This window comes from Rhinolophus sinicus, linkage group LG11, assembly GCF_036562045.2.
Source record: "Rhinolophus sinicus isolate RSC01 linkage group LG11, ASM3656204v1, whole genome shotgun sequence".
In the NCBI taxonomy this organism is placed as follows: domain Eukaryota; kingdom Metazoa; phylum Chordata; class Mammalia; order Chiroptera; family Rhinolophidae; genus Rhinolophus; species Rhinolophus sinicus.
This window is the reverse complement of record NC_133760.1, coordinates 39,764,783-39,785,082: the sequence shown is the minus strand read 5'-3', so window position 1 is coordinate 39,785,082 and position 20,300 is coordinate 39,764,783. Positions and strand designations below refer to the sequence as shown.

General features: G+C 59.3%; 1 protein-coding gene across 1 annotated transcript; it reads left to right on the top strand.

The window, feature by feature from the left end:
• The first annotated feature begins 54 nt into the window (after positions 1-54).
• Positions 55-19,939, top strand: MMP15 (matrix metallopeptidase 15). Its single transcript, XM_019754714.2, has 10 exons — positions 55-770; positions 11,235-11,383; positions 11,972-12,100; positions 13,342-13,649; positions 13,960-14,121; positions 14,930-15,183; positions 15,632-15,770; positions 16,418-16,568; positions 16,707-16,822; positions 17,915-19,939. Exons 1-10 carry the CDS (start codon positions 477-479, stop codon positions 18,379-18,381), a joined length of 2,169 nt encoding a protein of 722 aa, XP_019610273.2. The 5' UTR covers positions 55-476; the 3' UTR covers positions 18,382-19,939.
• The last annotated feature ends 361 nt before the right edge of the window (positions 19,940-20,300 follow it).

Genomic DNA, 20,300 nt, shown 5'->3' with positions numbered 1-20,300 from the left:
TTTAAGAGCGGCGGCGGCAGCGGCGCGGGGAGGAGGGCTGGGAGCGCCGGGAGCTGCGCGGAACTCGCCGGGGACGTCGGGCGCCGGTTCCCTGGCTCGCTCGCTCGCTCTGACCGGCTCCCTGCGCCTCCTCCCGGGACTGCGCGGGGACCCGGGCCCGGTGGGGCGCGGGGCGAGCAGAGTCCCCGGGCGGGAGGCGCGCGCTCTGGGTAGCGCCGGGCCCTGGGCATGGACAGAGGGAGCTGGGCGCGCAGGGGGCGCCGCGGGACCGGGCGGCCGGAGCGCTGAGCCAAACAAAGGCTCAGGAGTTGCGCTTGCTCTCGGGAACCGGGCCCCGGGTGCCCAGGCTGCGGGACCCGGCGGCTGCCCTCTCCCAAGTGGGCCGGCTCGCTGTGCCCGGACCTGCCCTGCCCGCTTCTTCTCGAGCGTGGGAATTTGCCGAGGGTACCTAAGCGGCTCCGGGGACCGGGACCGGGATGTCTGCCGCGCGCCCGCCGGGCGGGGAGCCAGGGAGCGTCGCAAGTTTCCGAGCCGCGTGTGGGGACCCGGCGCCTACGAGTGGGCGAGCCCCGCGTGCAGCGCTCGGGGCCCGGCTGGGCGCCGAGAGCATGGGCAGAGACCGGAGCGCGCCCGGACGGCGGGTCTGGGCAAGCAGCCTAGTTGGTGACCGGGAGAAGGCGGCACGACCGCGACTGCTGCCGCTGCTGCTGGTGCTTCTGGGCTGTCTGGGCCGCGACGCAGCGGCGGAGGACGCAGAAGTCAATGCCGAGGTAAGGACCCCAGCCCTGTCCCTTTGCCTTGGGTTGGGGGTGCTTGGAGGGGGGTTGCTGGGGTAAGAGCCACGCCCGCAGCCTGAGCCCAGGAGGTACTGGGCGCGGAGAAGAGCCACCTGTCCCAGGGGAGGGGAGCAGAAGAAAGGGGCCAGGCAAGCTGTCCCTCTGCCCAGCTTGCTCTCTGCAGCGCACCTCTTCCCAAACCTTGGAGGGCGTAGCTCGCGCCCTCTCTCTACCTTTCCAGCCCTGTCCTGGGCACTGATCCGCCCCAGCCAGCGTTTGGGAGCCGCTTCTACCGCCCCCAGCCCTTGCTCTCCTAATGCACTCTCTCCGGGGAGGCCGATTCCTCGAGAGCCCTGCGGGCGCGATGACGTTCTTTGCGAGTGGGGAGTGGGCTAGCCTGGAGGTACCACGGCTGAGCAGGCGGTGCTTCCGCCTTAGGTAGCCTCTGGTCTGGGAGACACTGAGCCGCGCGCGGCGGGCCGGGATGGGGAGAAGGGGTGCGAACCTCCACTCGGGTCGCAGGGGCGCTTTGGCGACTTTCTTGGGCTCTTGCACGGAAGCCGCGCCACGGCCAGGTAGAGTCTACTAGAGAGACCCAGTCTCCCCGGCGCTTCCTCCCACCAGAGCTCCCTATCTGAGGCCCGGTGCGCAAAAGGCAGACTCCACGCATCTTTTAACCCGGAGCCCTCCTGACGTCTCTACGGGGCCGCCTCTCTGGATCGGTCCCGCTGGTGATCAGGCGCGGCTTCCTGGCGCAGAGCTGGGTCCAGCCAGCGCCCCCGGCTTCATGGGGTAGCCCAGCGCCTTCCTCCCTAGCAGGGACAGTGAGGGCACCAGCTCCGTTGCCCCAGAGCAAAAGCGGCGTCCACTCTTAACCGACTTCTAAAATCCCGCTCCCTGCGCCAGACCAGTAGGAGAGGAGAGTGGGTAGTGGGGGGAGACCCGCCTCTGCGTTCTCGGGGTAGGCTCAGGCCTTAGTGCCCTTGGGCCGGCCTGGAGCCTCCGGCTGCTGGCCTGAGTGCCGTTTCTATTTGCAGCGGGGCCGGTTCTCCCTCCCAGCCCCCCGCGGGTTCCCCACCTCCCCCTACTGCCTGGGCCTGGGAGATTTTTCCGATGGAAGCCTGCCCTTCCCCGCCCTACTTTAATAAAAGCTTGGAGGAAGGGCAGGGAATTCCTCCCGGCTCAAGTTACACCTCTTAGCCAGTTCCCCACCTGCTCTACCCTCCCTCCCTGGCCAGGCCAAGAAGAGCTGCAGGGAGCCAGGTCCTGGCAGGAGGTGGGGTGGTTGCCCAGCCCATGCCCAGTCCAGCTGCCTCTCCCTCATTCATACTGACAGGCAAGCAGGGGACTCCTGCTGGTGGGGATTGCCCTTCAGCCTGTGATCCCAGTTCTGGGTGAAGAGTGTTTGGGCCCACCTGCCACTCTCTGGAGTAGAGTACCAAAGAACTGCAAGTCACAAACCCACCCTTGAGCAGTTTATAATCTGTTTAGGAAGGGCATCTCCACACAGGAGGTAATTATGGGCCAAGCTGGAATTTGGTGGCCATGCATCCTAGATGGCCAGGAGCTGGGCCACTGGGACCTTTGGTCTGAGGGTCTTCATTCTCTCTTTTCTTTGCTTCTGCTCCTCCATCACTCCCTCTTCTCCCAGCTGAGAGAGTACCCATAGCCCAGGGTCTGCACTGGGGCTTCAGACCATGGCCCTAAACCTTTGGTGGCACTGGTCAGAGATTCTGTGAGTGACCTGCAGCCTCTTTCCTGGGGGGAAATTTGGGTTTTGCTGTTGCTGCAAGAGATTCTGAAAGGTTCTGGGGACCCTTGAATGTTGAGAGCCAAGGTAGATGAAGGGCTAGAGACAGGTGGGTTGTCCCAGCTCCTAGAATTGGCTTTGGGGTACAGGCTATTCCTTGGAGTCCCATCAGGTCTAGCAAGATCTAGACCCAAAGAGCTGAGTGGCTTCAGCAGCCAGTGCATTTGCCAGGAGGCTGTGAGACAATTGTCCTCAGGTCCACACTCTCCATGCACAAGCCTTAGCGACTCCTGGGCCTGGCCTGCATCCTGTGTCCAGAGCCTCCCAGAATCCCCACAGCTCCAGACTTCAGATCAGGTCATAGCTGGGACTTCTCAGAGCATCTTGGTAACTAAGCCAAAGCCCCTCATCCCTCCCAGGGCAGAAACCACAGCAGTTTGACTAGACTAAGGCATCAGGGAGTCTGGCATGTGCTAGAAGCCAGCAGACACGTACAACCTTCCAGGCCCCAGCCTGGAAAAGGGTGTCTTCCAGGGGGAAGCCACCGCTGAGCTACTCTGCCCTGTCACACTCCCTCCCTTGGCTGTCAGGTCCCAGTCTCCAGCTGTTCAGGGCTAGAGCCTTGTTCCCCTGCACAGCTGAAGGCCTCAGCTGACTGAGGCCTCCCAGGCCTGAGAGTCCAGGACCCCCTTCAGACCTCTGTCCTGCTCTTGCTGGCTACAGTACCTCACCTGCAAAAGTGCCTTTGGTTTTCACCAGAGAAGCCGTGGTCTCTTCCCACCCCCCGTCCTCCCCAGACATAACCTCAGGCCCTCAGCCTGCCTCATACAGGTGACTCAGGCTTTGAGTTCACAGGTGTGATGCAACTGCCACTAAAACATGGACACACTCACCTTCCTTGAACAGACTCCCACACCTTCCTTGCCCCTGCCTGGCAACTGAACAAGAGAAGCAAAAAGAGGGGTGGGGATCAGCTTGAATTCTGATTTTGACCTTCAGATATGACTGATGAGCCATAGCCCCAGGCTTCCTATGCTCCAGTCTCTGCTGGCACTTCCATGCTGGCCCCTGGGGGCCCCGTACCTGCATACTTCTTAATACCCTTTCTTAAATATGAGTATGGAACAGAAACGACAGATGCCCCATCCTCACCCTTGAGGAAAATGTGAGAGCCTGTCATTGGGAACCTACAGAAGCGGAATCTTCCCTCTTTCCCCTACCCATCCCTGCTTTTTAGTCTGTTGTCCTCTTACTACTAACAAACCACCCCTCCACCATCTATCTCAAAACCCCAGAGAACTAGGCTGATTGACACAGTGTCATGCAGGGTGTCATGTAGGGTCTCAGCTCCCGCTCCCCACATAAGAACGCAGGATATGGTGAGGCCAAAAAGGAACACCCACGGAGCCATAGATAGGGGAGTCATACCACTATATTCTCGCTGGCGGCTGGGTTGGAAACACAGGAAGCAGGAGCCACTCTATCCGCAACCTGCCGTCCACTTCTCTCTGCCAACCAACCTCACTTGCTAGCTGTAATCCGCCGTGCTAACTGCAATCCGCGCTTGCTAGCTCAGCCACCATCTTCTTGCTGGTCCCCATTTTCTGCTAGTGTAGCCACGGCAGTTATATTAGTAGCCAATGGCTCACTGGTTACAGCTGACGGCCAACTAGCCACAGCTGATGGCCATCCACTCACAGTTGATGGCCATTTACTACCTTAGCCAGCAACTTTCCACGTGAGGTCGAGAGCTCGGAAACTGCACTCCTGGCTCTGTCCCCACACACAGCCAGGAACCCGGGATCCGATTGGGCCGTGGCCCTCATGCCCAGCCCTTTGCCAGGTCCCTGTGCTTGGGCTGCCCTGGGGTTCCATTAGTCAGCTGCCTCCTTGGAGAGAACGGCCCAGTGTGTGCTCCTGGTCTGAACAGTGCATCGGTGCCACCTGCCATTATGACCTTTGGACACAAACACCTTCCTTTGCCCCACGCCAAGGAGGTGGAGAGGAAACAACACAGTAACACACCCAGATCCCCCCGCAGATAAGCCTTCCTCTGAACCCCAGCACCCACTGCCCATGTTCTCTGATGCCAACTCCGAAGGGCAACGCTGCCAGGTGCTTGGTCCTGGCCACCCCCTCATGCCCCTTTTGTGGCTAATCCAGCTGTTCCCTGCCATTTTCACCTCTGCCCAGCTGCGAGTTTGACTTCTACCCGAGGCCAGCTGTGGTGGTCACTGTGAGGCACCTCTGCTCCCCAGCTCACATTAGAGTTGTTGCTGTAAGATGGAATGTTTGTGTTGCCCCAAAATTCATATGTTGAAACCTAACTCCCAAGGTGGTGATGGTATTAGGAGGCGGTGTTAGGAGGTATTAGGTACCTGTGGGAGGTGGTTAGGTCATAAGTACAGAGCCCTCAAGCATGAGATTAGTGCTCTTATAAAAGCTGCCGGAAAAAGCGCCCTGGCCCCTTCCACCAGTGAGCAGCCGGCAGTTTGCAACCAGGAAGAGGGCCTTTACCAGGACCTGACCCTGATCTTGGACTTTCAGCTTTCAGAACTGTCAGAAATAAATGTCTGTTGTTATAAGCTACCCATCTTACGGTATTTTTGTTATAGTAGCCCAAAGGGACTGAGGTAGTTGGCCTCTTCAATACCGTCCCAAGCTTTATGCGGCTCACACTCAGGCACGGGCCAAGGCCCATGGCCAGCTCTGCCTCAGGTGTGCAGATGTGTTTTCTGAGTCAGCAGAAGCAGAGAAGGATCAGGGGCCACCCTCTGCTTGGATCCTTCTCCATCACCAAGAGGGGCCTGGGAGGACGCTACAGATGAATGTGAGGACCTGGGACCCTGAAGGTGGCTGAACGCTCCAGGCCTTCCTCACTCAACGGGCACACGCTGGCCAGACAAGCCCCGAGTTAGGGCTCACAGGAAGCCGGCCACTTCCCAGGAGGACACTGGTTCCAGGGATGCCTGGGCCCTTTGGGGGAGGAGGCACAGAGTTGGCAGCCCTAGGCAAGAGCAGCAGAGGTGTGTGAGTTGGGCCTGGATCAGAGAGAGAGACAAGGAGGGATGCCTTGCGCCAGATCCCATTCCCTGCGTGGGCACAGCAGGAAACGAGCAAGTATCAGCCTCCAGTATCTGGACAGACAGATGAGGACCTGGTTCCCAGCATGAGCCAGCGCTTGGAGATGCCCTATGTCCCACTGCCATCTGCTGGTTGATCTTCTGGAGCTATGGCTCCTAGAGGCCAGGGTCTGGATCAGCTTTCCAGGCCGGCCGTCCACCCTGGGCACCATGCTGTCCTCCCAGGAGTGACTGCCACCCTGGGGGGATGAGAGCCCAGTTTCACGTCCAGCTCTTGTGAGCATAGCACCTGGTGTGTAGGAAGCACTTGCAAGCTAGTGGCAAAACAGTGACAGTGAAAAGCAAATGGCATTGGCTGTTGGGCAAGTCATCGAATCCATCTGAGCCTCAGTTTCCCTTTGTACAATATGAGAATAGTAACAGCGTCTACTGGATGGAATTCTAGGGGTCACTCAGTGTGTTTATGTGTAAAATGCTGAAAGCCGTGCAGTGGCCCTCACGTGGCCCAGTAGGACCGGTGCTATTTTTGAGCACCTTCAGCATATTTGGTTCTATCCTGGGCATCGTCTAGAGCTGTTTTGTAAGCACGTTCGCATTTAATCCTGGTACTGATTCTCAGTGCAGGTGCTATCATTACCCCATATGAGGTGAGAGGAATTACGCCCAATTCCCTATCCAGGGGGTGGCAGAGCTGGGGTTTGAACCCAGTCTGTCTGGTCTGGAGCCTGACCTCCCAGCCCCTGCACTGGGTTAAAGGTTGCAGGTCAGAGCCCAGAATGCCATGCTGTGTGCAAGTGCCGCCAGGCAGGAGCCTGCGGGGCCTAAGCCAAGTGGGAAGGAGGTGGTGGGGGGGGCAGGGGGGCTGGGTGAGCCTGAAGTCTTCCCCCCAACCGTCCAGCCACCCAGACTCTGCCCTGTGGACCACCGCATGCGGGAGGCAACCCCTACAGGGGGGTTTCCAGGTGAAGCCCCAGGTCTGGCCCTCAGCCACCCCGGAACCCCCGGCAGACAGGGCTCTTTCCACCCCGTCTCTGCCTGCCCACTGGCGAAAAGGACCCATCTGTTTCTTCCTCCAGTGCAGGGCAAGCTGGGAGGCCACAGGGTACAGAAGTGGCAGAAACTCAGGATGTCTACCTCCTTCCTGCGTCCTTGGAGGCACATCCCCCACCCTGCCCGCTCTCTCTGCCACCCAAAGCCCCGTACCCCACCTGCAACTGTCCCATTGTGGAGGGCAGTTCTTCTAGAACGAGATTAGTGCTGCCTCTAAAGGTAGTAAATGATCCACCACAGACAGGGTGCCCTGGCTTGATGCCCCCTTTCTTCACTGGTTTTGGGGCTAGTTATGTCATCTGTGCTCTCATCCCTGTGAGGCAGTTGGGAAGTGAAAAATGTGACCCCATTTTGCAGAGAAGGGGTCAGAGGCTCGGAGAAGTTGTCTTAGTTCTCATCCATTCCTCAAAGGCCTGCTCTGTGGACAAGCAGTCAGGACCAAGGGGCAGATGTCCCGGGGAGGCAGATTTCTGCTCAGCCTCGGGAAGACCTGATAGTCATGGCTCCCAGAGACAGAATGGGGTACCTCGGTGGCAGTGAGTGCTCGGTCTCTGCAGGGGTGCAGGCTGCATGGGTCCCTGGCCCAGTGGTGGTCCAAGAGGCTTCCTTGGGGTAGCTGGACTTGATGGCCTTGCGGTCCCTTCCAGCCTGAGACTGGAAGAGTCTAGGCCTGCTCGGTCGGGGTCACCTGGCTAGTGAATGGGTCCTGATTCAGAACCCCTGAACAGAGGTGGGCCCAAGGGACCTGAGGTCCATGCCCTGCTCTTCCAGCCCATCCTCCATTCAGCACCAACCCTGTGCCCGGCATGGCTTTGGCCTGTGCCCAGTAGCCTTCAGACTGCGATACCGGGTGGGGAGCTAGGCACGGTGAGGTCCTCACAGCATCCTGAAAGGTCTGTCCATTGCTGGCGAGCCCGACAAGATGCCCTTTGTGTCTGTCTGGGCAGCCCTGCCAGCGTCTGCTTGGACTGCGCAGAGAGCTGTGGGTGACAGGCAGAGCAGAGCCCAGCAGAGATTGTCCTTAGTGCACGAGGTCTGATAAGGCCTGTGGGCGGGGCTCCACTGCTCTGAGCCCTGGAGGAGCTGGCTGTGGTGGCGGCTGCACTCACCCCCCTGCCCCCACCGCTGCTTAATGCACAGTATTGATCTGGAAGCTCCTTCTCAGACACACCCTCCCTGCGGGCCTGCGTTGGCATTATCTCAGCAGTCCTGGGGGGCAGCCCTGCTGATGTGGCCCAGTGCCCAGACCCAGTCGGAGATGTGAGTGTGGGGAGGATTAGACGCTGTCCCCCAGTCCTGTGCTGGGCACTGTTCCTGAGAAGGCCAGAGCCCATTGTCCCCACCTCAGGCCATGCTGTTTGTGATGCTACTTCACAAACAGCATGGTCCAATAGTACTGTCATGGGCACTAGTTCTAGCCAGCTCAGTTGTGTGACCATGGGTGGGCCACCCCCCCCTCTCTGAACCTGCAGTCTATATAATGAGTATGGGGTACTTGGGAGCATTGAATGGGGTGATGAGCAGATGGCCTGGCCCATGGCAGTTCTCAGCCCTTGGCTGCTGCATTGATGGCCTCTTCTAGGGGCAGGAGGCCGGGAATCCCCCCTCAGCCTCCTCATGGTCCCAGGTCTCTTTGCCTGGGGCCAGCCCCTCCCCTGAAGCATGTATCAATACTTATGGGGTGGGGTCTGGAGCTCAAGAAAGAAATGGCTGAAAGAACCAGGGGGGCTGCAGATAGGAAGGGCCCTCATGGGCCCAGACCTCTCTCCAGGACCTTCCCTGACTCCCACAGGACGGCAGTCCTTACTTCTGCTGCTCCCTGACCTCCCCAAGCCTCAGTTTCCCCACCTGAGAAACAAAGCTTCACCTGCTTGACTCACTCTACCTGTGAGAATAGGTGATAGGAGGAAAAGGAGGCCCTATCCTTTTGTGTAAGGTACAGACGGAGCAGCAAGAGCTTGAACACAGCCCCTCCCCTACTTTGAGACCAAGAGGTCAGTCATGACCTTGGAAATCACTCCCCACTTTTTTCCCATGGCAGCAGAATACCCCGAGAAGCCGGAGCTTAGGGTTCAAGCAGCCCCTTCTCACCTGGAGGCAGCAGCCCTTGCTATGCACCTGTGCACCCCTGTCCCATGCTGTCTTGTCCCTCCATGTCCTCACTCCCTGGCCTTGACACACTTAGCACAGCAGTAAGGTGCTAGAAACTTGGAAAGTACAAGCCCACAGCCCTATCCTGGTAGCATAGATTGGCACCTGGTGGTCAGCCCGAGTACGTGTTGGCAGCCAGGCAGGCTTTGTCAGCGTCTTCGCCTTGTCAGCTGGAGGTTTGGCTGCTCTGGGCCAAAGCATTTTATGCTTACCGCCTGCCCCCCACCCCCATACCACTGGTCCTCAGCTTTGGCTTCTCACTGTGACAATGGCCACAAGGCATTTGTCACCAGGAGACTGAGGGTTCAAGGCTTGGCTGATACCAGGATGAAAGCTCTTGACTTCCCTGAGACTAAAGGTGCTCACCTGTGTGAAGGAGGGTCCACAGGCACCCTGGAGACCTTCCCATCAGCCCCTGAACTGCCCTCTACTGGGTTCTGGAGCCTTCCCTTGCAGACAGGCCAGGCTCCCCTCCCTTCCTCTCCCCAGGGCCGCAGCCTGTGCCTCCCTGCCCTCCTCCCTGCCCTGTCACTCTGCAGACACTGCTAATCAGTCCCTTGGTGGCCTGTGATTGCGCTCCCTGAGATATTTTTACCTTATGCAAATAGGTGATGTAGAGGTGCCCTCATCTGCCAGCAGCAGGCAGCCCCACCTCTTCCCCCACCTCCGGCTGGATCCCTTTCACTGCTGGAGCATCCTGGCCTCGCCTTCTAGATCTTTCCAAGCTTCTTCAGGAAAACCATATCCGTTAAGAACCGTGGGCGTCCCCCTTACGTACACACAGGAGCTTTAGGAAGGTCTCCTGTGCTGGGGAAGAATGGGGAGGGTGCCCACGACAGTGCAAACGTCTGGTGGAACCCAGGAAAGGAGCCCTAGGCCAGAGGGCAGATGGGGGCTGGCAGGGAAGGCCACGGGCTCCTCTGCCTGCCTCAACTGCCATCCCTCACCAGAGGCGACACTGTGCTCCGGCCCTGCTGGAGCCTAGAACCTTCAACCCTGCAGGTAGAGGCAAAGGCTGCCGCTCGAGGGACAACCAGGTCGTCCCCCTGCCGCTTTCATTAATGGTACATTTATTGAGCACTTTCCCATACCCAGCACAATGCCAAACACTAGTGTGGACGTCCCCATTTAATCCTCACAGAAACCCGAGATGAGGCCGGTCCTACTATAACCCCCTTTCACTGCTGACGGACTGAGGCACAGGGAAGCACAGAGTCTCAGAAGTTGGGCTGGCATATGTCCCCACCCCCTGTCTGTCACCAGAGCCAGAGCCATGGTTGTGTCTCTGCCTTCTGGTTCTGTGGCTACGACCCATGGCCCTGAGAGGCCTTAAGGCTCTGGAAGTTTCTCTGGCAGTTTCTCTTTGGCTCAGCAGCAGCTCCCTCCAATGGCAGTGTGGGTGCTGCTGAGCCACGGAATGTGACAGTCCCTCCACACGGAGTCCTGGCTGGATGCCAGGGCTGGGCTGACGGATGGCATTGAGAGAGCAAGTACCTGAGGAGCTGGCTGTGACACTGGTGGCAGACAGCTATGGGTGTGGCCCTGGCCAGCTGACACGTGGCTTTTCGCCCAGAGCAACCATTATGTCGGGCCACCAACCTGCTTGTGGGTCCTTGATGTGCAGACCTCACCTTCCAGGGCCTCTCAGAGAGCAGGCCCTCAGGTCCCCTCAATCTGGGGGCCCCCAGAGACCCAGGGTGGGCCGGGAAAGATGCAGAGGACACACTTCCATGTGGCCAAGGCCCACAGCATTCCCTGGCCTCAGTGCCACCCGCCTCTCACAGTGGTCATCATGTTCTCATGGCCTTGGGGGCATGAAGTGGGCAGTTTCTTATTAGAACTCATTGTGGCTCATTGGGGATCACCTCCTTCCATCCTAATGGGGAGACAAACCTAATGGGGGAGATAAATACCTAAGTGAAATGTATGGTGTGTCAGAAGGTGACAAGTGCAGGGAAGGAGGAGAGGGGCTACAGGGTATGGCATGTCAGGGTCTTTTTTATATAGTGTTGTCAGAGGACACCCCTCCAGTAAGGTAAGGTGGAAGTAGAGACCTGAAAAAATGGGCCATGGAGATATCTGGGAGAGAGCGCTCAGAAACAGCATGTGCAACGGTCCTGAGGCAGGAGAGGGCCTGGCTGGGTGGATGGGAGGAGTGGGGTCTTACAGCTCGGGTGGGGCCTGGTAGCTCCTGAAAAATTGGCTTTTCCTCTGAGATGAGAAGTCTTTGAGTCAGGAGACCAGACCTGACTTGTGAAGGCCTTTTGCTCTGGCTCTTGTGTGGGAGCAGATGACAGGAGGTGGAAGCAGGGAGGTGGTAGTGACAATGGCGGAGGTGGTAGGCAGTGGTCGGATGCAGGCTGTACATGTTGGGAGCCAGCCATGCCAGGACCCACTGACTGGGACATGACCTCTCATTTGCAGAACTGGCTGCGGCTCTACGGCTACCTGCCCCAACCCAGTCGCTACATGTCCACCATGCGCTCCGCCCAGATCCTGGCCTCGGCCCTTGCGGAGATGCAGCGCTTCTACGGGATCCCTGTCACCGGTGTGCTCGACGAAGAGACCAAGGCGTGAGTCCCTCTGCTGGGCCCATCCCAGACGCCCCGGGCACCTGCCCCCTTCCGGCCTGCTCTGACGAGTCCTTGGCATGTGAGGTCTCCAGAAAGGAGTGGCCTAGATAAGAGATGGCAGGTGGTTTGGTCCTCCATGCTAGCTCTGATTGGGAGTGGTTGCCTAAGGCCTTGTGTTGAGAAAGCTCCTGAGGCCAAATCCTGGCTTGGCCACAAGTTGCATAGAAGTGATTAGCAATGTCTGCCACAGGCATGGGAATGGGCAGACACGGCACACATGCCCTGGGTGGGACAGCCAGCTAGGCCTTGCTCTGACAAAGGGAATGTGACCCAAAGCCAAAGGACTGTCCCCTTCCTGGGTGACACTGGTGCGAAGGGGCTCACCCTTGTGGAGCTACTGCTGGGCACCCTGTCCTCCAGTACAAGATCGCTGTGCCCATTTTCCTGATGAGGAAATTGAGCTTAGCTAGTCTCCCACCGCCCACCACACCCATGTAAGAGCCAGCTGAAGGCCAGAGGCAGGAGGGTGGAAGAAGGTGGGCTGCCTCTAGGAAGCTCTGGGCTCACCCCTCCATGCCCATGACCTAGGTGGATGAAACGGCCCCGCTGTGGGGTGCCAGACCAGTTCGGGGTGCGGGTGAAAGCCAATCTGCGGCGGCGGCGGAAACGTTATGCTCTCACCGGCAGGAAGTGGAACAACCCCCACCTGACCTTCAGGTAGGGACCGCAGCTGCCCAGGGTGGCATCCTTCCCAGGGCATCTCCCCATCTGGGCTGAGGCCTCAGGCTTCCTTCCCAGTGGGCTTGTCTGGAAGGCTTCCTTTCCCAGCAGATCCCCCTCCCCACCCACCAGGGTGCCCGGCATAGACAGCCTGAACCCGGCTCCCGCTCCCACTCCCACATGATAAGGGCCACATACCCCAGGCAGTCTCCCTCCAGAGCAGGTCAGGACCTTGGAGCTGCTTCCGCTCTCACCTCCTCCCCTCCCTCCCCGCACCCGCCAGCAGCCCAGCCTGGCTCACTGGCCCAGATGTTCTCACACCAGCATGAACTAGGGGCCCCCACAGTGCAGGGCACAGGGCTTCAGACACCTGAAGGGTTGAGGAGGGCAGGGGGCCTAAATTCTAGGATCTCTCACGTGGGCAGGCAGCACATCACCTACAGAAACCCTGATTCAGGCGCCCTCCTCCTTTCTGCTGAGCCTTTGGGCAAGAAACTCCTCTGAGCCTCCAGTACGTGGTGGTCCCCAAGGGCTCCTCTTCCTGTCCCAGTCCAGCCATGGCCCCACCAGAGTTCCATCTCTTGAGGAAGAGCAGCTCCCACGGCCTCTTAGACCCCAGGCCCCCAGAGGGAATTCATGGTCCAACCAGCTTTACTGGAAGTCTGTCCAGCACGCAGACGCTTAGTCTGACAGACACGGCTCCTCACACTTTACCACATGCAGGCTCAGTAGCACGTGTTCTACAGGCGTTAATTCATTTAATCCTCACAGGGACCCTATGACGAAAGCATTACCCTCCTTTTCCCATTGAACAGATGAAGAAACTCAAATTCAGAGACTAACTCACTTGCCCTAGGTTGCACCGATATGTTAGAGCCAGGCCTTGAACTTGGGTCAGCCTGACCCTGGAGCCCAACGTTCAGAACTCGTGTATGGCCTGTGTTCCCCAAACCTCAGCCATTTGCACCTGCTTTGTAGGTCTTTCTCTCAGCTATGTACTTTTATTTACTTAATGTTTTCTTACTTAAAATAAGCTTATTTGGCACAATGCAACCTTATTTGGGGATATCCTAATGAACTCCTGGATTTGACGTGTTAGTTCTTTTTCAAATTCACATCGAAGTGAACTAATGGTTGATACTGGGCATTGTCCGTTAACCAGCTCAGACGTTGGAACCATGTGTCTCAGCCTCCAACCCCGTGGGTTCACTCCCATGTCTCCCCACACCCCCCTGCAGCATCCAGAACTACACGGAGAAGCTGGGCTGGTACCACTCGCTGGAGGCAGTTCGCAGGGCCTTCCACGTGTGGGAGCAGGCCACGCCCCTGGTCTTCCAGGAGGTGCCCTACGAGGACATCAGGCTGCGGCGACAGAAGGAGGCAGACATCATGGTACTCTTTGCCTCTGGTTTCCATGGCGACAGCTCACCCTTTGATGGCACTGGTGGCTTTCTGGCCCACGCCTATTTCCCTGGCCCTGGTCTGGGTGGGGACACCCATTTCGACGCAGATGAACCCTGGACCTTCTCCAGCACTGACCTAGATGGTGAGATCAGCTGGCCAGCGTGGGGGGGTGGGCAGAACAGGAGCTGCAGGGTTGGGAGGGAAGAGCTTCCCCTGCGAGGTTCTCTGAGCATTGATTCTTGGTCTCAGGCTGTAGTCAAGGGGTGGTAGAGAAGGGAAGGGATCATTGGACCCATTTCTCAGATGGGGAAGTTGGAGGTCCAGAAGTCGGAGCAGCTCAGCCTCTTCTAAGAGTGAAACAAGGGCAGGCCCTCTGCAGCCTCTGCCTATAGTCTGGGGTGGCCAGGTCCTGCGCCAGGCCAGAGCTGACCATGCTGCTTGCCCCACTGCAGGGAACAACCTCTTCCTGGTAGCCGTGCACGAATTGGGCCATGCACTGGGACTGGAGCACTCCAACAACCCCAGCGCCATCATGGCACCGTTCTACCAGTGGATGGACACCGACAACTTCCAGCTGCCTGAGGACGACCTCCGGGGCATCCAGCAGCTGTATGGTGAGCGGGCGGCCTGGATGTGGCCAGTGGGCTCTGCAGGCCTGCTCTCAACTCCCAGCCCTATGAGGCATAGGTACAACTGCTGTCCCCATTTTGTAGATGAGGAAACTGAGGCCCGGAGAGGATTAGTAACTTGTCCACATCACTCAGTGAGTAATTGATGGTGCTAGAAATCAAACTCAGGACTAGCCAACCGACTCTAGGGCCTAGCTCTCACCCAAGTCTCACACCCAGAGCTCTCACAGTGGCTCCAGGCTTGGACTTCTAGGGGACACAGGTGGCACCAGGGCCCCTCACTGACCCCCCTTTCCTCCTCAGCCTCAATGATATTCCTATTAGACTGAGGTGCCTCTGGGTTTCCAGGACCCTATTCCTCCCACTGCCAGTCCCAGCCTGAGTCTGTCCTGGGATCTCTGCTGAGTGTTGTTTTACCACTTCCCAGTGGCTTTGAGGCAGGTGACACCCACACACACACACCAGGCCTTACTCGAGAAAGCCTCCAGTGGGGAGGTCTCCTGAGGGCCAGTTTCGTGGGTACCTGAAGGCTAGTGGAGGCAGAAGCTCAGTGACCCAAGCCCAGTGTGGGGCTACAGTCAAGGAGGGGACTGTACAGAAGAGGATAGGGTCCTCCTGAGGTTTATGGGGGGAAGGGAGGAGTCTACTGTGGACAGACAGGGCCGTTCACCTGGGGCATGTGTCTCTCCAGCCTGGGGGCCCTGGGGTCCTAGGGTTCCGAGTAGGAGAACCTGGAGTCCTGGGCGGGTTCTAGGGCTGCCCCCTCACTTCCTGTTCCCTCCTGGCTCTACAGGCACCCCAGACGGTCAGCCACAGCCCACCCGGCCCCTCCCCACTGTGACACCCCGGCGGCCAGGCCGGCCAGACCATCGGCCCCCCAGACCTCCCCAGCCCCCACCCCCAGGTGGGAAGCCGGATTGGCCCCCAAAGCCAGGCCCCCCTGTCCAGCCCCGAGCCACGGAGCGGCCTGACCAGTATGGCCCCAACATCTGCGACGGGGACTTTGACACGGTGGCCATGCTGCGCGGGGAAATGTTCGTGTTCAAGGTCTGGCCCCTGCCCCTGCCTCCCTCAGCCTCAGCCCAGGCTCAGAGCAGGAGAGCACCCCGTCCCACCCCAGAGCCCCTGTCCCTGCCTCCCTCAGCCTCGGCCCAGGCTCAGAGCAGGAGAGGACCCCATCCCATCCCAGAGCCTTGCCCCACCTGGCTACTCAGCACCCCCACCCCTCCCTCACTGAGCAGTCCCTGGAAAGCCATCAGATGTTAGTCCAAAAAGAAACCAGCCCGAGGGATTTGCCCGGGGTCACAGAGCAAGCCCAGGGGTCCACCCCAGCCACCCACCCCTCCACCCAGGGCTCTTGCCCTGGTGCTGCCCTCAGGACCTCAGTGGCCTCCCCTGGACACTCCCTGACCCAGGAAGAGTGGTCCCGGGAGGGGCCTCCCCCAGGCCAAGGCAGCATGGAGGCCCTGCCTGCTCACACCCACACCCTCCCCAGGGCCGCTGGTTCTGGCGGGTCCGGCACAACCGCGTCCTGGACAACTACCCCATGCCCATCGGGCACTTCTGGCGTGGTCTGCCCAGTGACATCAGTGCTGCCTACGAGCGCCAAGATGGGCGTTTTGTCTTTTTCAAAGGTAAGCTGGGGTAGGTGGGAGGAGCTGGGCAGCCTTCCTGCCGCGACCTCTGACCCACCTGGGCCTGAGGAGGAGAGCAAAAGAGCTGTGTTACATGGATCAGGGCAGCACCCCCAGGGCCAGAGCCCCCCCGGGGAGCTCCCCAAGGACAGGGCTGGGCCCATACCAAAAGTGGGGAGCCCTGGGCCATGGACTGGTGTGCCCTAGGGATGTAGCCCCTAGACCCAGAGGCCAGGCAGGGCTCCCCCGATTTCCTTTCTCTACAAGAAGCATGTATGGGGGACAGACGTTCACATGGGAATGCAGGCCCATGTGTAGTGTGACTATGGTGTGTATACAGCTGTGAGCATCTGACGTGTGTGTGTAAAGGAGCGTGTCACAGGTGTCCATGTGTGCAGAATGGGTGTGACGCAAAGGTGAGCTGCATTGTGTGTTGTCGTGGGCATGTGGGTGTCAGGGCCTGTCCTGTGTGAGTGTGTGTACATGTAATTGTGTGTATGTGTAACTGTGTGTGTGTGTGTGTGTGGTCAGTATGGCAGTGGATGTGAATGCATTTGTGGGCCCAGAATAGCAGTCCCTGTGCCCCCTCCCTGCCCATTCCCCTCAGCCCCAGGCCTGTCCTCACCCACTTCCCGCTCCTCCCACAGGTGACCGCTACTGGCTCTTCCGAGAAGCGAATCTAGAGCCTGGCTACCCACAGCCGCTGGCCAGCTATGGCCTGGGCATCCCCTACGACCGCATCGACACGGCCATCTGGTGGGAGCCCACAGGGCACACCTTCTTCTTCCAAGAGGACAGGTGAGCACCCTGTCTCCTAAAGGGAAAAGGCCCCAACCAGGCCCTTCTACCCTCAGACCTACCCAGAGAGAACTCACTGCCAGTTGGGAATGGACTCCAGGCCCAAGCAGGCCCACAGCCTGGTGCTTTTGGTCACAGGTACTGGCGCTTCAATGAGGAGACGCAACGTGGAGATCCTGGCTACCCCAAGCCCATCAGTATCTGGCAAGGGATCCCCGTCTCCCCCAGAGGGGCCTTCTTGAGCAATGATGCAGGTACCAGGCCAGCACCCCCAGTCTGCCCAGTACTCACCACGCCCCTCCTCCACACACAGGGGACAGGGCTTGCCCGAGGTCACCACACATTGCAATGGCATATATGGGGGACACAGCAGTGTCAGTCCCTGGGCTGCTAGGAGCTTCTGGAGCATGACTCCCCGGGTCCTCCCTGCATTGTCACCATCCCCTTTTTACAGACAGCCGCACTAACACATGTCGCTGAGTAAAGGGCCCCAAATCCTACAATGAGCTGTGGAGTCAGGAGTCCTACCAGGGCTGCCTGTGTCCAGAGCTGATGCCTGGAACTGCCCTGCTCCTCGCAGAGTCCAGCTGCCTCTGCACAGCCCACAGGGAGCCTTGAGCCTGAGCTTGGCTCAGAGTGATGGAGTGAGAGTCCTTCCGGGGTACCCGCTGACCCTCCTGGAAGGGAAGCCTAATCTCTGTCTTTATAACCAAATGACAGGGCGCTGTGGCTGTTATTTCTCCAGCAGGGTCTCTAGTGAGTGTAAGAAAAACCATAGCCCTGGTTCTGAGATTCCAGGTTTTTAGGCTCAGGGCCTTTGCCAGTGCTCGGGCAGGTCACATGGCTTCTGTGTGTGACGGCGTGACTCTACAGCTGCTCTGATCTCACTGTGTTCCGCAGAGCAGAGACTCCCCCATGATTCAAACCTGGCCCTTCCTGGGCTGAGTTCCCAAGGCCAGAGAGCTGAGCCGAGGCGTATCAGGTGCACTCCAGGCCCACTGCAGGCTGGCCTATCTCATGTCGGGTGAAGCCAGTCCTGGAACAGGACCGCAGGGTCCCTGACTGCAGCCCCCGATCCAGCAAGCTTAGCACCCTTCCGCCATGTGCTGCCCCAGTCAGTGTCAGCCTGGCTAGGAAGCACAGGATGCTAGTGGTGCACTTGACACAAACCCTGCCCCTCTCTGAGCCGGGTCTGTCTCCTGTAAGCTGGGAAGCGGCAGATTTGAAATTGCTCAGGGAAGCAAGTGAGAAGGAGGGTGTTTTAGAGCCAGGGCCCTTTCAGCGTATCCTGGTCCCTGCGTGTCTCTGGCTGGCCTGACACCACTCTGGCCCGCTTGCCCCTGCAGCCTACACCTACTTCTACAAAGGCACCAAATACTGGAAGTTTGACAACGAGCGCATGCGTATGGAGCCCGGCTACCCCAAGTCCATCCTGCGGGACTTCATGGGCTGCCAAGAGCATGTGGAGCTGGGACCCCGATGGCCTGATGTGGCCCGTCCGCCCTTCAACCCCGATGGCGGTGCAGAGCCTGGGGCAGGCGGCGACAGCCAGGAGGGTGATGAGGGCCATGAGGCTGGCCCAGGTGCTGGGGAGGGGGACTCTGGGGAGGGGCCGGACGTGGATGGGGGCAGCCGCGTGGTGGTGCAGATGGAGGAAGTGACACGGACGGTGAATATGGTGATGGTGCTGGTGCCCCCGCTGCTGCTGCTCCTGTTCATCCTGGGCCTCACCTACGCGCTGGTGCAGCTGCAGCGCAAGGGCGCTCCACGCATGCTCCTCTACTGCAAGCGCTCCCTGCAGGAGTGGGTCTGACCCACGGCCCCTCTTGCTCCTCACGGTGCTAAGGGGCCAGGCTGGCGGTGCCGGTGGTGCCAGTGGTTCTGAGTCGGTGGTTCCTGGGGCACCCAGCAGAGGCCTTTGGTGGTTCCCTCAGCCTCTGGGGGGGGGCCCCCCAGGCCCTCCAACATCCCTGCCAGCCCTGCCCCCATTGTTTATTTATACCCAGGTATCTTTTTTTTTTTTTTTTTTTTGCACACTAACTGAGCATTTGTTTCTACTTTCCTGACCAGGGGCAGTCCCTCAGGGTAGGGGGCTCGACCTTTCTTAATGGAGTTTTGCTCCACACAGGGAATTAGGCCCCCACCCACCTCTGGCTTGGCAACAGCCAGCCTAGTGGAGGGTCAGAAGGCCCAGGTGGGAGAGCGGCTGACATGCTGTCGAGCTGTCCAGGTTCTGCCCACCCTGGGCCCTCCTCAGCCTGAGCCCCAGGAGACTGGTGGGCTTTGGAGACTGGTGGGGCCTAACTGGTCTTTACCCACCTGAGTCTCTTTGCCTTAGAAGTGCTTTCACCCAGGGCTAGTCCCAGGCGGGAGGGGACAGAGGAAAAGGTGACCACTGGCTGTGAGTTTCTGTTGCATTTCGGTCCTTCCCAGCCCACCTCTGACAACCCCAGTAGCCCGGGCCCCTTGTGCCTAAGGACCCCACCCCTCCCTGCCGCGGGCCAGCCAAGGAGCCAGACGCTCCCAGCTGCTGCGTTCCCCTTGAGCCCAGGCCTCCTTTTCTCTCTGGAGAAGGGGTTCTGGGCCACCTTATCAAGGACCAAAAGAGGTCTGCCAAGGCCCCTGTACCCCAGGAGCCTCGCCTCCCAGGCTGGGCCTCCAAGCCCCTCCCTGTCTACTTTCTCCTCTGAGCTGTGACCCACCTGGGCTCCTTTTCGGGGCCTCCTCCCACCCTGTCTCACCCACACCACCATCCTCAGGAGTCTCATAACTCCGCCATCCTCAGTCTCCAGCTGCCAGTGTCCTGGCTCTCTCTGGGAGACAGGGCTGATAGGTGCCCAGGCTGAGGTGGTAGATGTCCACAGAGTATGCCCACCTGTGTGAGTGTCCACAGCCCACCCCATACCAGGTTGGGGGCTTCCTCCCCTCCAGCTCCCTGTCCCCCAGGGCACTGGTGGGAGAGGTCAGCAGCTTGTCCCCCACGCAGACTTTGGGAGGGCTGTGGGCTCCAGGAGTCTACAGCCTGGAGACTCCCCTCCTCCTGGGCTCAGCCCTGAGGGCAGAGACGCTTCCTCCTTCTTTTCTTTCCCAAAGCAAGCAGAGGGAGACTGCTGTGGGAAATGGTACTGTACAGCCGGCTCTGTCCCCTCTGCTTCCCACAGCTCTGAGCAAGCGGGGCTGCCACCAGAATCAGGAGGCCCTTGCAGGGAGGGGCTTCTCATGGGCTGGCCCCCGACTGCAGGTCCAGCAGCTTCCTCCCCCTTCATCCTCAGAACAGGAGAGTCAGCCAAGGGGTAGAGGGGGGTCCATGTCTACCCCCATATGTTTCTTTCTGTAAATAATCTGCACTGATTAAATTGTACGGCCGGCGAGTGTGACATCCTTTGTAAGGGGCCCTGCGCCAGAGCTTACAGTTGGAGGGGCTGCAGGTGACAGGGTGGAGTCTGTGCGGGGATTAGGGAACTTGCCCCCACACCAAAGAGACCTCATTCCCAGTTTTGCGGGGGCTCCTTCCTAGTGGTCCTGGAAGGGGAGGAGCTGGGGTAAGAGTGAGAGGTGGCTGCCCTCAATAGACCTGAGGAGGGCCAGGTAGGGCACTGGAGGTGGCCCCACTGGGGTGGGACAGGGAAGGAATGGGGAAAATGCTTGCCATTCATTCATGGTGAGAAAGGACAACTCAGCTTCCCACATTTCCTGCATGTCTAGGAGGGGTGGGAGAACCAGGCCAGGCCC

Coding starts and splice junctions, on each gene's coding strand:
- MMP15 (XM_019754714.2), top strand. CDS start 477: ATGTCTGCCGCGCGCCCGCCGGGCGGGGAGCCAGGGAGCGTCGCAAGT. Junction 771..11,234: donor ACGCAGAAGTCAATGCCGAG/GTAAGGACCCCA, acceptor TCTCATTTGCAG/AACTGGCTGCGGCTCTACGG. Junction 16,823..17,914: donor CTTCTTGAGCAATGATGCAG/GTACCAGGCCAG, acceptor TTGCCCCTGCAG/CCTACACCTACTTCTACAAA.